General features: G+C 45.2%; 1 protein-coding gene across 1 annotated transcript in view; it reads right to left on the minus strand.

Moving 5' to 3' along the window:
* The window catches only part of COL22A1 (collagen type XXII alpha 1 chain), a 274,799-nt gene that overhangs the window by 136,754 nt on the left and 121,791 nt on the right, over positions 1–16,254 (minus strand). The window contains exons 18-21 of the mRNA XM_063079935.1: positions 12,111–12,155; positions 11,821–11,850; positions 11,503–11,556; positions 8,383–8,436 (exon numbers count right to left, since the gene is read on the minus strand). Coding sequence (XP_062936005.1) covers positions 8,383–8,436; positions 11,503–11,556; positions 11,821–11,850; positions 12,111–12,155 — 183 coding nt within the window. The remainder of the gene's footprint in view (positions 1–8,382; positions 8,437–11,502; positions 11,557–11,820; positions 11,851–12,110; positions 12,156–16,254) is intronic.

The following is a 16,254-nucleotide window of genomic DNA, read 5'->3' on the forward strand; positions in this document are numbered from 1 at the left end:
AGTTAGAACTGCCAGGGGTGAGGTACAAAACTCCAAGTAAGTGGTTCTTTGGACTTGGCCACACTCAGTGCAACCATAGGCTTTCTCTGTGTTCTTTCCCCCATCCCTTTCCTCTATGATATTGTAAGGAAAATAATTATAAATCTAAGGAAGATAGGGAATGGTAAGCCATTTAGCTTCTTGAGTCTTAGTTTCCCCACATGGAAAATTATAATCATTTTAACTATATCGAAAGATACTAGTAGAAGAAATAATTTAGTATTTGAGGAAGTGATTTATAAGACATGATAACATGTCACTCAAATGTAACAGACAATGATGACAATGACGAGGAAGATAATGATGAGTATGATGAGGAAGGAATGGTGACAGCAGTCCTCTGGCTCCTCTGAGCCTTTGTGTGGCAAACAGATGTGGTTTGAAAATTCCTACTTCCTTTCCAGCAGCACCATGGAGGTTAAATGATGTGGTGCCCACAATTGCTTAGTAATAGTGATGGTGGTGATGGAAATGGTGGTGATGATGGCAGAGGTGCTGGTAATGACTGTGATGATGGTGGTGATGGTGATGGTGGTGGTGGTGGTGGTGATGGTGGTGATGATGGCAGAGGTGCTGGTAACGACTGTGATGATGATGATGATGGTGGTGGTGATGGTGATGATGGTGGTGGTGATGATGGTGATGGTGATGTTGGTGGTGGTGGTGATGATGGTGATGGTGATGTTGGTGGTGGTGGTGATGATGGTGATGGTGATGTTGGTGGTGGTGGTGATGGTGGTGATGGTGATGGGGGGGGTGGTGATGGTGGTGGTGGTGATGATGGTGATGGTGGTGATGGTGGTGATAATGGTGATGGTGGTGATGGTGATGATGGTGGTGGTGGTGATGATGGTGATGGTGGTGGTGGTTGTGGTAGTGATGGTGATAGTGGCAGTGGGGGTGGGGGTGATGATGGTGGTGATTGCGATAGCAGTGATGTTGGTGATGATGGTGATAATGATGGTAGCAGATGGTGGTGGTGATGTTGATGGTGATGATGGTGGTGGTAGAGGTAGGTCTAGTAATGATGGATGTAACCTCTGCATTTTCAACCCATAAGTGGTTGTAGGGATTTGGAAAGTGCTGGCGAGGACAAGTTTTATGGCAATAAAGAAATATTTTACTAACAGTAGGCCTGTTTTGTATCATTTTTCTTTTCTTCTGTTTTAAATTTCTGCCCCGCAGAACATCTGGATAAGTGTCTGTAATGCATCATGAGGGCAGATTTTTCAAGCCATTCTGAAAGCCAGAATGCTGAGTGGGACTGGTATTTCCAAGGCTGCCTGCCTGCCTATGGAGAAGAGGGAAGCCTATAAATTCAGAACAGCAATTCCATCCCAGCCAGGACGAGTTAACACAGCCATTTGAGGGACCATTAACAGATAAAAGATAGCTTGTGCGAGTGATTTTAATATGTGCTGAATGGTCTTTTGCTCAGTTTCTGTTCTCCATGCCTCCAAACATCAAATACGATTATTTTCTACTGGTTAGAACTGAAACCAGGTGTGCCGGTAAAACCCAGGGTGTCCTGATATAAACCCTGGCTTGAGGCCATGAAATGAATCAAACAGTAGCCTGTGGTCCAAACAATGCTGTTACCATCTGGTACAGCAGAAAAAGGCAGGGAAAAAGTCTTTAAAATAGAAAAGTAAAACAAATTCAACCCAAGCTACCACTGACAAAAGACCACCCATGTTTCTCCCCTAAAATCTGCTGGAGATCAGATCTGGTGGGCCTGATCGCTTTCAGCAATAATGAGACCCTCAGCTCCAAAAGAAATACCATCCAGAGACTGAAGCAGTATGTTTGATGTGTTTTACAGGACAGGCACGGTCAGTTAGTAAGGATCCTAGGTCTACTCATGGCACTCACAGCAAGGACTGCTCACTTCCACTTAAGAGCCCTGATGTATATGTGGACACGTGCACACACACACATGCACACACACAAACACACACATGCACACACACATACACACACCCTGCTAAAGCAAGGAGAGTGAAGGGTTTGGAGCCAGGCAGACCTGAGATCTAATCCCCACCCCCACCATTTACAATCTGGGTAACATTGAGTAACTTGATTTATATCTTTAAGGCTTGGATTTCTCTTTACTAGGATGGGACCAAAACTGCCATACCCAGGATTCTTGTGAGAATGGAGTCGAAAACATGAGAGCACGTTATGACCCAGTTCAGAGCCTGCCATGCAGTACTGTTCAATCAGTGTTATTTCTGTTCTACCTTCTATTGGTTCTGCACCTGCAAAGGGATACTACACTCAAAAATGTGTTCTTAAAGCAATGGACATAATTGTGAACACCATGAGACACATGGGAGCAGCATTCCCATCTTTAGTAAGAAGAGGAGCATCATATTTGATGGGATCACTTCTTCAGTTCTCACCTGTTGGTGAGAGAGAAGAGAAACCAGAAGACATTGGGAAAATGATCAGAAGAATCAAAGAGATGGCCACCAGCTTGTGGGAAAAGCAACTACAAAGATCTAAGTGACCTTGAGAAGGTCACGCCATCTTTTAGACATTAAATTTTTCACCATGAGTCTCTAGGATCCCTCCCATCATGATGTTTCCATAGCTTAGATATTCCAAATCTTATGTTAAACTGACATGCCTAAAAACACAGAATTTTCTTAAACATTTTTTTTTTCCATTTTTGTCCAGTGAAGAGGAATGAAGGTATCTAGGCTGTTTTAGCTGGGACTCAGTACTATACATGAAAGCAAAGGCATAAGAAGGGACCGTGTTCTCTTCTTTAAAATTGGACATTCCCTGTTGAAGGTTGGAACCAGGTGACCAGATGTCCAGTGCTGGGTCCTGTCCTTCCCCTCACCTCAAACAATTGTATCTGCTGCCCAGACTCGTTCACACTCTTGCATCCTAATTGTGTGATCTTTTACCAAGGCTGTGATATGTATATTTTATATGCCCATACAGATTACATCTCTACATATTTTATGTGTATATAAAATATTTGTGTTTTATAGGTGTGAGGCATTCTTCGAGGCACCGCAGGCACAAAAATAAAGAAAAAGTCCTTGCTGTCACAGACTTACATTCTGTTGTTAGAAAACCAAAATAAAAAAAGTCTCAAATAAGAAAAAAATCAGGTAAGTCTTCTGCAGAAGATTAAAATAGGCTGGTGTGTACCTGACTTATTTCACTTAATATAATTTTCTCTAAGTCCATCCATGTTGCTGCAAATAGTAGTATTTCATTGTTTTTTATAGCAAAGTGGAATTTCATTGTGTAGATATACTACATTTTCCTTATCCACTCATCTGATGATGGACATTTGGGCTGGTTCCAACTCTTGGCTATTGTAAATAGTGCTGCAATAAACATGGGAGTACAGGTATTGGGAGGGGCAGGGGAAGAAGACACAACAATCACAACAATTCCTTGAACTTGTTAAGACAAGTGAACTGACATGATGTTGAGGGGGGGGAGGGGAGAAAGGGAGGAAGGAAAGAGGAATTGGTAAAGGGACACAAAAATCAACTACATTGTATATTGATAAATTTAAATAAATAAATAAATAAAATAGGCTGGTGTGAGAGAGACAAGATAGTTACTTTGGGGTGGATAATCGGGGCATTACAGAATTTTTTTTGGAAAAGAAAGCCTCCCAGAAGCTTTGGAATATCCAAGTGTTGCAGTGGCCCTGAGCCAGGCTGCTTCTCCTGTTGGAACATTCCAGATTCAATTGCAACAGCAGCATCAGCTAAGTGACAGTGATCAACCTCCTTAATGCCTCGCTCGGACAAACAGGAGGAAATTAAAGGCTCAGAAAGAGAAATGCAGTGGCTTCTCAGTGTCCCCTCTAAGGCAGGAGCCAGGGCAGGTGCTAGGGTGGGTGCTGGGCACTACCACCCTCTAGCAAGCCAGCAGGAGGCATCTCTTGCAGCTCTGTGAGATGGCATAGAGGGTGCTTAGCTTCCTTCTCCCCACCAGCATGTCATAGTGGAAAAATACCAGCTTTGTCCAAAATGAATGTATTTACCTTGCCGGGGATTAAACTGTCTGCCTCTTGCTAATCTCTAAAATAAAGGGCCTGGGCTCTTTTCCGCGCCTTGTGTTTTAGTCTCTGCTTCTGGATTGATTCACAGGTTCCTGCACTTTGTCATTGTCTTGTCTTTTCCCTTTATACTTCTGAGGGTGTGGTGATGTTCAGGAGCTCTTTTCAGTGATGTTTCAATTGAAGCTGACGAGGAGGAAATGACAGGTCAGGGCAAGGGAAGGAGAGAGATAATTTTTTGAATATGTCATTCTGTCTTGGGTTTTCCTGACTCAGCCAGAGGATGACTGAGCAGGAGGCTGTTTGCAAGCTCACAACATTACAATTTGTTTCTACTCTGTTTTTTCCGTAGGTGCAGGCACTGAACTAGCCAAGTACACGGGATGGAAAACAGCCTGAATCAGGAATCGTCGATGACCACTGGAAGGTCAGAGGCCCCCAGAGACCCGCTTGTCTGTACTCCTGCTGCACCCAGCATCGATGCTTTCACCACTGTGCCTTGCAGCTGTAGGCTCACTCCCCTCTGCTGGATGTTGGTCTTTCAGGGCATGACTTCTGCCTTTTCCTCAGTATCCCCAACTGCCCAGCATGCGGCGTGGACCAGGGTGGCAGCTCAGAAGCCCTCTGCTCTGCCCAATCCCAGCCCTGTGGAGCCTCCTGACTGGCCTCCTTCTTGGAGTCTACTCTCAACACAGAAGACAAATGGATGTGTTCAGAATGCAAGTCACTCCCGCACTCAAAACCCTGCCATGAGCAAACTCAGCCAGAAATTTATGAGACAGGGAAACGCTGAACACTAAATGAATATTTGATGAAACTTCAAGAAGTAGTTTTCACAGATTTCGGCGGGATAATGGCATTACGGCTTGTTTCTCTTACGGTTCCTTATCTTTTGGAGGAAACAACTAAACTATGTAGAAATGAAATGATGGAACGATTTTTGGGAACTCCTTCCAACTGATCCAGTGGTGGGCAGAAGTGACTGTTGGCATAAATAAAACAGATTTTGCAATGACTCAATAAGTGTCGAAGTGGGCATTGGGTACATGGGGGTTTATTTCATTATTCTTTCTACTTTGGGGTATGATTAATTTTTTTTTCATAAAGAAACGTTTTTAAAAATATTCAATAGCTCCATAGTTCACTCACAGTAGAAGCCAAAGTCCCTACAGCAACCCACGAGACCTGACATGAACCGGCTCCCAGCTTCCCTGACTTCATCTCCTTCTCCTGGCCCCCTTGCTGGCTCCAGGTGCACAGATCTCTGTGCTCAAACACGCCAGGCATGCACCTGCCGCAGGGCCTTATCTCTAACTGTGCTCTCTGCCTGTTAGGCCCTTCCCACAGCTATAGGCTTGGACTTTCTTGATGGGACCTTTCTGCATCACCTACTAAAATGCTAATTACCATGTTTTTTTCCCCTGCCTGCCAGAATATAAACATCATGAGGCCAGGGATCGTCCTTTTTCTCACTGAACTACCCACTTGCCTAGAATAATGTTTGGCACCCAGTAAATGTAGAAGAAACATATGTTGAATAGATGAAACACAGATGAATTTATGGGAAGAAAGGCAGAGGTGGAAGAAAAGTAGCAAAGATAAGAAAGGAAAAAACAAACACAAAAGGACAAGGAAAAGGAGCTGGGTGAGTGTCCCCAATATGATATTGGCAGAGCTTTCAGTAGAAGCCATGTCCACAACCTTTTTAATTACACTGATGTTCATCCAAACTGGAGAAGAAGAGGTCCAGGTGGAAGTTGATGGGCATAAAAAGTGTACAGAGGCAGGAAGCCCTCTGCAGGGCACCCACTATATCCAAATGACTGACTTCCCTCCATGCTCCCATCAACTCCTACTGAAGTCCACTCGCTCCTTCAGGGAACCTCAAATGCCACCTTCTCCCTCGGTCGTACTGGTCAGCTTCTAGCACCCCACTCCCTCCCTCAGTGGTTTCCCCTCAAGCTGAGATCCCTCTCTCCTCTGAACATCCACACTGTTTTTCAGTCTCTTTTGAGGCATTTGGGTTATCTGTTTATATGCATCAAGTTTTTTATCCAACGGAAAGCTCCTGGTGGTTTAGACCTTAATCTTTTCAGAAAATCCCAAAGCATTTAGCAGAGTGCCTGTGCATCATAAGAACTCAGCATGAGCTCTGTTGACAGACTGACACATGGAAAGAAAGAAAAAAGGAAAAAGAAGCCAGGGTTTGGAGACACACAGTCCTAGGTGAGAGCCCCTGAGAGCCCACTTACATCAGAGCATGCCGTCAAATGTGGAACAGATGAAAGGGCCACTGTGAGGACTGGCACAGAAACACCGTATCTCACTCCCACCCCAGTCATCGTCACCGCCCCCCTCCACCTTGCCTGCTTCTCTGGCAGTCCTTGTTTTAGTCCTCAAATCTCCAGACCTGGTACCTTTGCTTAATTTCCAATGCCCTTCGGCCGTGTTAAGCTTGGACAAGACCAAACCCCCAGTACACATGTGGCCGGTATTGCTCACAGGGGTCAAAAGTGTTTCTGAGCTGGGAAGCATACTCAGCAGGTTCCAACAAGTCATGTCCAAGAAAGTGTGGGCCTCACAAGCGAGATGATCCCTTCTGTCCTTAATAAGAGTAAATTAGACAAAGACGTAGATAAACAACTTTCACAGTCATCTGTATAGAAACAGTTCTACTTACTCTCTAATACTACGTTAAGAAAAGTAATACCTGTAGCAGTTCAATGCAAAATTAAGCAAGGTTCACATAAACATTAATTACATAATGCAGAAAGACTGCTGTTTTCTCTTAAGACGGTGCATGAGCACGTGGAGAGGAGGAGGGCCGTGGCAGCTGCCGCATCTCGCTGCCCACCCAGGGCCAAACCCCACGCTGGGTACTTTTTCTCACGACATAGCCAATGGCAATGCCTTCCTCACTGCCCTAAGAAGTCAATGGGTGTGGAGAGACTGGATGACTTGCAAGGGTCACACAACTGCTGAGCAGTGGAGCAGCGCCTCAAAGCCAGGTGCATCTTGTTCCAAAGTCCATCTGCCTCATTTGAGTCACAGGGAAACTGAGGCCAGGCCTGGGGGTGCTGAATGGGAGATGACATATCCAAGGTCTTCTAGGAAGGATGTAACTCTGCTGTCTCACCCCACGTGCCTTCCTGACACCCCATCCATGTCACCTAGCCTTCAAAATATGTTCCTCATAAAATCATGAGGATTCGAGATAGTTACAGGAGGCAAAGTTGCTTGAAAACCAAAGTTCCTTGGTGGTAGGGACAGGGTGGAGTCTGTGTTCAGTGATAAGAGCAGGTCACCCTCTTCGGACTCAGGCTGTGAGGTGTGATGGGGGGGCCCAACCCCTCAGACAGACCCAATCCACAGCAAATACAGGGCACCATCCACTGTACAGAGCTACAGAATCTCCACGAATAAAGAGGCCACACACGGGACTGGAGCTGCCTCTGCCAAATGCCAGAAGCCCACTTCCCCCAACCTGATGGTGGTCACCTGACCTCTGAATGAAAACCTCCAGGAGCAGTAAGCTGCGAGTCCCTGGAGCTTCCATCCCATCTTTGGACAGCTCAACATGTGAACTAGTAAAAGATGGCCCAAGCTTAAGGGTTGGAGTTCAGCAAACGTGAGTTGACTCCCTCCTCTATGCCAGGCACCCTGCTGGGAACTGGGGACACAGAGTTGAGTCTGGGTCCAGCCCAGTTTGCTGTGGGACATCCAGGAGAGCCTCCAACACAATTGTCTTCTACATCTTTTCTTCTTAAAACACATGACATTGTGTCAGGAGCTGCACAAACTGGTGAATTAAAACCCATAAAGTGTGCACAGTGTGGAGGAGAAGGGAGGTGCTTAATTAAATTAAGTGGAAAAACCATGAGATAGTATGATATCCAATAATAATATGGGTGTTTAGATGCAGATATTGATCCTTTCATCCCTATTTTCTCTCCCTCTTTTCTCAAGAAGCTCTGGTTGCCCCATGTGCTGGGTCCACAGCCCGTGCTCTGTGTCCTCTCAGCACTGGGCTTTGCTCTGCTGGGGCTCTGATCAACCAGAGGTGTCATACTTCTACACACGGGACTCATGGCACACACAGCCTCGTCTCCATGACCCCAGGCCCAACCCAAGGCAGAGCACACAGCAGTAGATCCTCCACCATATTCCATGCACCAAATCCAACCCTTCGTTCTACTTCCGATATGCATGTCAAGCTCTTGTGGCTAGCGTCATCAACTCTGCTTGACCTTACACAATGAGGACCAGTGTGGGTGACCTAGGACACCAGAAAGGGAAGACAGTTTACTTACTCGGATGCCTTGCAAACCAGGAGGTCCTCCCCTGCCTTCTGGGCCCATCAGACCCTTTACGGGGAGGAGAAACAAAAAAAAAGAAAAGGAGAGAGAGAGAAAGAATAGTAAATGTAGAGATCAACAGGTCAACAACAGAGGTCATGCTTTGCCCCTACTCTCAAGGGATAGGGGATAGCATCCCATTCCAGTGGGGAAACGGGGGTGTCAGAAGGGAAATAACATCCCGTTATCTCAGATCCATAACACTTTAAAACACATGTACCTATCTGATCTAATTAAGTATGTGTAACAATTAAAGAGTAGGTAACATCATTCACACTTTGCAGATGAGTGCAGTAAGGTTCAAATGGTGACATTCGTGGTTTGCATGAAGCACACAGAAAAGAATGGTCTGGAACCCAGGTGTCTTTAAGCCCAGTGCCCTCCACCTGAGCTTGCTGTCTCAGGAAGAGCTGGCTTGGGTTGTCTGACTCTCAGGCAACAGTCCTGTGGAAAATATGATGGCAAAAGGTAAATGAAATTGTCTAGGAAGGATTAATTAAACAAGGAACATGGGCATGGGGAGGGGTCATACCGACCTGATTCACCTCCCGCCCCTCGCCCTGCCTTGTATCTGCAGCAGGACCTCAGTTATCTCTTCTCTGCAGTGAGGATGATACACCTACCTACCGAACAGTTGTGAAGACCACAGGAAGAATGAACACTAAACACGCGACGCAGCACTGGGGCCTCCTGACAGTACCCTGACTTATACCCAAATGAGAGCACCTGGAATACGGCACAGAATGGAAGTGGGCAACTGAGGCCCCTGGCTCTTGCTCTGACTCTGTCACCACTTCCAGGCGACTTTTGGTCAGAAACGCCCTCCCTGTGCTTCAATTTCCTTATCTTTAATAAATATTATCATACCAACAGCTACTATTGCCAAATTTTGCATAACTATTAATAGACCAGGCTGTATTGAGGTCCAAAGTCTTTTCTATAGATAACATCCTGTAAGTGAATAAATGAATGGAAAACGGCCATCACTGAAGGTGTGGATATCCCTTCCTCACAAACAGCCTTCTGCTGAGTTCAGGGCACACAGCGAGAGGAGACCCTGCTGCTGTGAATTTTCTTTGAGCATCAAGAAACGCCTGGCACTGATCTGCCCAGCTGGCCCATCAGCCACTCAATCAGACATTGGTGGAACTACCAGAGCCTGTTTCATCTCAGGTAAAGTCAAAAGATGCCAGCATTTGGATGCAGAACACTGCAAGCTGTTTCCATTTAAAGAATGGAGTATATTTTCCTCTCTCTGGGACTGCTGAACACACACTCAAAATTTTCCATTCTCGACAGCAGTCACTGGAGCCAGCTTCTCAATTTGATTCAATCTAATGAATATTTAGGAAGCAACTTCTCTGAGGCAGCCCTGAGCCAGGTACTCCTGGGGATTAGAAAGAAGATAGAAATGACAACTGATATCTGCACTGGGCTTCATACGGCTTCATAAAGCACCAATTCGTGCATCAGTTCATTGAACCCTTACAGCATGCTCATGGAGGAAATCATCATCATCATCATCGTGGTGATGAATTCCAAGTTAAAGGTGAATTGATTGAAAATCAGAGAGATTAAGTAATCACCAGAGACGCAGAACTTTGGTGGAAGAACCGGGCCTTGAAACCAGATGCTCTGGCTACTAATCCCAAGTGCCTTCCATGGTCCTATTGTTCTTTATAAACTCACACTGCAGCCAGGCTGTGCTTTAATGCCCCTCTTGAATACCTGCTGTGGGGCCATGCTTCTCCAAGCCTGTGTTAAGTTCTCTCCATGCGATAAACCGTGTGGACTTAGAGATGGGAGAGATACTGGTCCAGACCTCAAGAATCTGACAGCCTTGGACCTCTCAGTACTGTTCTCCTTTTAATAAGGCCTTCAGCTAAGCTGTTTGCTTTTTCAACTCTGTCCGAGATCATTTCATCACCAACACCATGCATTGTACTAAATTCCAACCTATCAGGAGCATCCAGCCTAGAAGAATCTTCAGAACCACAGGCAAGACTGTCGGGCGGGGGGGTGGGGTTAGGTATTTTGGTGTGTGAATGCAGGAAGGTTCAAGACCCTCCCCATGTCCCGTACGATGAACCATAGTAATGATACATGCAAGGAATTTCCATTAATCATCCACAGACTGCAAATGTTTACTTGCAGTTATTTCTCTCTTTATGTATCTTCTTCATTAGACTAGGAGACTGGTCCATGTGCTGTTCACCCTACATCTTCAGCCTCAATATCGTGCTCGACAATGAAGTAGGTGGCTGCAAATATTGAGGGTTCTCCTCTCTTTCTCTCATTTATCATAACAAAATCTGCATAAAGACTGAAAACTACCCATTTATTGTTATCCCAGGAGCCTGCCTCAAGACTAGGCAGGACTAGGCATCTTCAACTTCTTCCTCCTTAGTGGGAACCATGAAGTAAACTAATTGCCCTTGACACGTCTCAGGGGAGACTTCGCCGCATTGTGCACACAGTGATGAAAAGGGCATGGGATGGACAGTCAGATCTGGGTTCCAAGTTCAGTTTTGCTTCTTCATGGCTGTGTGGCTTTGTGCAAACCACTCAATGTCTCGGCACCAATGTCCTCATTGATAAAAGATGAAAAATAACACCTTGACCCTTACAAACCTAAACGTATGTATTTGCATATGAAAATATACTGTATTATAGACATTCGGTATTGCCAATAATGGATCTGAAATACATAATATATATGCACAGAGAGCTAAATATTGAGAGTATTCTGTATTGGCTGCATTATCTAGTTTAAGTCTCTCGACAATAATAATAGTGGAAGACTCTGGAAACTGAACTTTGGAGAAGTTATTAAGACAGAAGTTAGCTTTTCTGACCCAAAATCTTTGATATAAAATTGTTCTAATTATGCTCAGATGCTCATGACCTGTGGCCAGTGGTTTCACCTCTTCAAGGCTCAGCGCCCTCCTACATAAGACAGTGATAGCAAGAGCACCCACCACTCAGGGTGACGTGAGGGCTTCTGAGATAGTGCAGAGCTCAGTCATGGGAACAAGTATCATTTTCCAGACTTGGAGGTGTTCAGAGAGGACTTACCGGAGCTCCTGGTGGCCCAGGTGGGCCCTGGTGACCTCTCGGTCCTGGAGCTCCCTGGTAACAAAAGCCAAACACATGTTAGCCATGATTCTCTCTCTACATGATCAGGGCTGCCACCACCCTTGGCCCTTTCCCAATTCAGTTTAATTCCTGAGTTCCCAACAGGGACCCAGAGTCATGGCTACAGGCATCTGCACTTCTGGCAGAAAGCCAACTTGACACATTTCTGAAAACCTTCATCTGAGCTCAGCCCCGTGGTCATGCCTTTCTACTTCTGCTGTATCCGGGCTCCCCACAGTGACAGGACCTCACCCTTACCTGTTCTCCCTTCAGGCCCTCTCTCTGCACCTGAGAGACAAAGCAGGTGTTAGCAAAGCATTTTCTCAACAACATCAACTCTCTGAGCTCCACTCAGGGCACTCACGCGGTGTGCTGTAACGCAGCGGTTTCTGACTTTTCTTTGATTATATCCCACTGTTAATGATGAAAGCCTTCTATCCAATTCGCACCATTAGAAGAGTTCTGCCTTATTCTTAGAGGTCAGGACTCTTCCAACCACCCAATTCTATGAGCATATGAGTCCATGATTCAGAGCCCTAGTGACTCACCACAGAGCCAGGGACACCAGGAGGTCCTGCAGGTCCCATGTCACCCTGTGTGGAAATAACAAGCATTTCAACACCGTTACTTGCTGCCCCCTCCCTCACCCCAGCCCTCAATGCCCTTGCTATTCTTCCAGGCCCAGGGGCCACTTCCTTCTCTGTGCCTCAGCACATGTATGTCATCACGCCTGGGCTGACCCCCTCCTTGTAACAGTTGCAAAGCTCTGTGTCTGATTCTCATCTCTGCCTCAAGATCACAGGTTTCCTGAGGGCAGAAGTTTGTTTTCTCTTTTATGCACATCAGCCCTGTGCCTAGATCTGTGGTGCTCCGTGTGCCCCTCGTGGCTCTTCACAACCATTTGCTGCTCTGGAGCAGCACCTGGTCCACTGTCCACCAAGCACCTGCTGTACCAGGCACTGTTTTAGGCACAGCAAGAACAGCAATTCAATTCTGCCTTTTGGCATGTCCCTTGTGCTAAGTTCATGATTCAGCACATAGTCAGCATTCAATAAATATGTACAAATAAATAACTAAAAAATGCTATGACAATCCCCATCCATTTTCAGGAAATCATTTTATAAAAAAGACTTGTCTCCTGCCTCCTTCTCCTTGGCCTCCAGGCCACCCGCGCTACGCTGGCTGTGGCTATCCAGATTTCCCAGGGCATGAGCTATGTCTTTGTTCTAAGTGGGGCATATTTGTCAACTGTGGTGATAGAAAAATCTGTGGTGCTCTGATGCTAGTGGCCTATATCTGAAGCAAGGAGACTGCTTGTAGCCAATCTCCCCTCATATGGCTAGGGGAACTAACTTTTCCTTTTACCTACAGCCTAGCTCAGAAAGTATGGGGAGCATTCAAACTATGGTTCAATAAGTTGGCAACTGAATGGATGAGTCAGTAAATAATATGAAAGCATCTATTCAATTCTAATGCTGGGGAGCTGGAAGGATGCTTCACTGGGGAGTTGGAAGGATACACCATGCTTCACTGCATAGGGTGTACATTACATGGACAGACACTGTCCTCTTCAACACCAAAGCAGATGCAATCACAACTTGCCTTCCGAGCGCCATTGTCTCTGCCCCTGCCTAAGACTTGGGAAAATCACCTTTCTTTTTATAGCATCATGTTTTTTCTAAAAATCTCAAGTAATCATGCTTTTATGTCAAAAAGCTTGAGTGCCAGCTTTCTTTAACACAATTTCTTTTTTGTCTCTCACACATGATCATTGAGTCCTGCCTCAGAAACATGTCTCCATGCTGGTTTTTTCTCTCCATACCACCATGCCTTCCACACGTGTACACACATGCTCTCACACGTGTGCACAAACACTCACGCAACACTTGCACATGTGCTCACGTGCATGCATAAACTCTCATATGGTGCTTGCAACACTCTAGCACATACGCACATGCACACCCGGCATTTTTACCATCCTATAACCTCTCCAGTCGCTTCCATGACATGTACACATGAAAGACTCCATGCACTCAGTACTCAGCTCAAATATCTCTTCTTCATTTCTGCACGAGCATTCTTCAGCTTCTCAAGCAGAGTTATATTTTTTCCTGTGCTCCCACAAACCTCATTAGTATTTTGGTAATATATGACTGCTAGAAGATATCGTGATGTGTGTATATATGTGTGTATATATGTATATATACACAGAGAGAGAGAGAGAGAGAGAGAGAGGGAGAGGTGGCTGTATAATAAAATTTTTGAGGCTCACAATTATGTCTTCTTTTATTTACACTTTGTGTCAGTGTCATATTCACTTCTGTTGTTTTCATTGTTTTATTTATTGTTATCGTTATTATACCACAAAGTGTGTTTTCAATAATGGTTATTAAATTGATTAATCAATACATGTTTTAATCACTTGCAGCACACAACATGAGATCAGATGTTCTGACATACTAAATTATTATTAAGGAAAACTGAGATCCCGGTATTGATCCGTAATAATGCGTATACATAGCTAATAGTTATTGGAGACATTCTATCTGCCAGGTCTTTCTCTGAGAACTTGACATGGATGAACTGTTTTCCCCTATGATACTATCTTTCCTGTCTTATAAGATGAGGAAACTGAGGCATGGAGATGTACAGTAACTTGTTCAAGTTCAAAAATGTAGTAAGTACAGTCACGTGTCACTTAACGATGGGCATATGTTCTGAGAAATGCGTTGTTAGGCAGTTTCGTTCTTGTGTGAACATCATAGAGAAAATGTACACAAACCTAGATGTACAGCCATCGCACACCTAACCCACTGCTCCAAGACTACAAACCCACATGGCACGTCACTATACTGAATACTGTAGACAACTGTAACACAACGGTAAGTATCATGCACGTGAACTTATCTCAGCACAGAAAAGGTGCAGTAAAAACATGGTATTATAATCTCATGGGCCCACCATCATATATGCAGTCCATCTTTGCCTGAAATGTCCATTACACAGCACATGACAGTAATAGAAGCAAAAGTCTTTCCTGGAATCATTTTCTTTTCACTATGTTGGTGACACGTGCTTGAAATGATCAATTTTAGCCACTGTGGTAGCCAGCCACCAAGAAGCCCCCAGGGGCCCCTGCCTCCCAGTATTTGTACCTTACTGAGTGACTTTCCACACTGTGCCGGTGTTCACGATGTGGCCGACAGCAGCAGCAGGAGTGCAGGTTTGTGGTCTCTAATACTAGGTTATCAGAATGACGGTGGCACCCATTCTGGGCTCCCCCTCCCGCAAACCTTGGCTCGCGCACTACTCACTCGGAGGGAAGCAAGTCCCATTTTTGTGAGTAGCACTAGGGAGAAGCCCATGCCAACAGCCATCAAGGGACCGAGGCCTGCCAGCGATTATGTGAGTGGGTTCTCCAGCCCCAGTGCATCCCTGGGATACCTACACCCCACCTGACAGCTTTACTGCAATCTCAGGAGACACTCTAAACCAAAATAATCCAGCCATGCTCTTCCTAGATTCCTGCCCTCAGAAACCACATGAGACTTATTTTAAGCTACTGAGGTTCAGGATGATTTGTTAAACAGCAATCCATAACTAATACAACCATGGAGTCAATTCAGTAAAATTCTTCACATGGCATAAAAATGCATCCCCTGGTATTCAATCTGCAGCACGTCACTGGATGGACAGGTAGATACTATGAACTCTAGGTCCTGGCCTGTAATCCAATCCCCTGTGGGGTCTTGGGCAAGACACACTAATTTTCTGGGTCTCTGTCTCCCATCAGTAAAATGAGGGGGCTTAAAAACATTATCTCTATGGCTCCAATGACTTTCTCAAAGATGGTATAACATCTAAGATGAGTCACAATGATGCTCTCAGAATGAGATGACAGGCATCATATCACCTAAGGCTCAATGGTGTCTTGATCATTCCAGTGAATACCCCCAAATAACACCACGGTCCTTGACCTTGTCCTCCCACCTGTGCTGCATTCGTCATAATAAGCAACGATAACTCAGTAGTTTCCCACACATAAGGGACAAAACGAATCTATAAACAAGGTGGAAGGTTGGAATTTATAACACTCCCACACAGGCTGCAGCAGAAGATAGACTCATCACCTAGATCCAAACTTCAAGGATCATTCCCTCTTAGTTCCTTGAAATAAATTACTTATTTTAGGAGTTAGCCTTCCCTGTCAAGGAACTGCAAGAATATATTAAAACCCTGACACTAGGATAATATAACAATGTAAATCTCAACTCTAAAAATACTTACAAGGAGAGAGAATAATTAACTGAGCTCGGGTTGAAGCCCAAGTGAGCGAGTTTGGAAAACATGAACATTCTCCAGTCCCCATTCCTGAGCTCAGTTTTTTTTTCAGCCCACAGGCTGTCTGTTTATTTATTTATAACATATACCCTGTCTGCTTCCACAAAGAGTCAGAGCAGCCTTTTCCTTTATTTTGAGCATCTGCTGGGAACCAGACTGCATCAGACAATGACCTTCACCTGAACTCTGCAGCGAGCCATTCCGGGAAGTGCTGCATTCTGAGACGGTCTCCCCACCTGAGTTGAGCTGGACTCCTTGCCTCCACCCCTTTCTCTCCCCAGCTACTCTCCAGCACGATGCCTGATGTCTTCCTAAGTGCCTGTCTCGGAATCTGGAAGAACACCCTCCTCC

The sequence above is a fragment of the Cynocephalus volans genome, chromosome 15 (genome assembly GCF_027409185.1).
Source record: "Cynocephalus volans isolate mCynVol1 chromosome 15, mCynVol1.pri, whole genome shotgun sequence".
Classification (NCBI taxonomy): domain Eukaryota; kingdom Metazoa; phylum Chordata; class Mammalia; order Dermoptera; family Cynocephalidae; genus Cynocephalus; species Cynocephalus volans.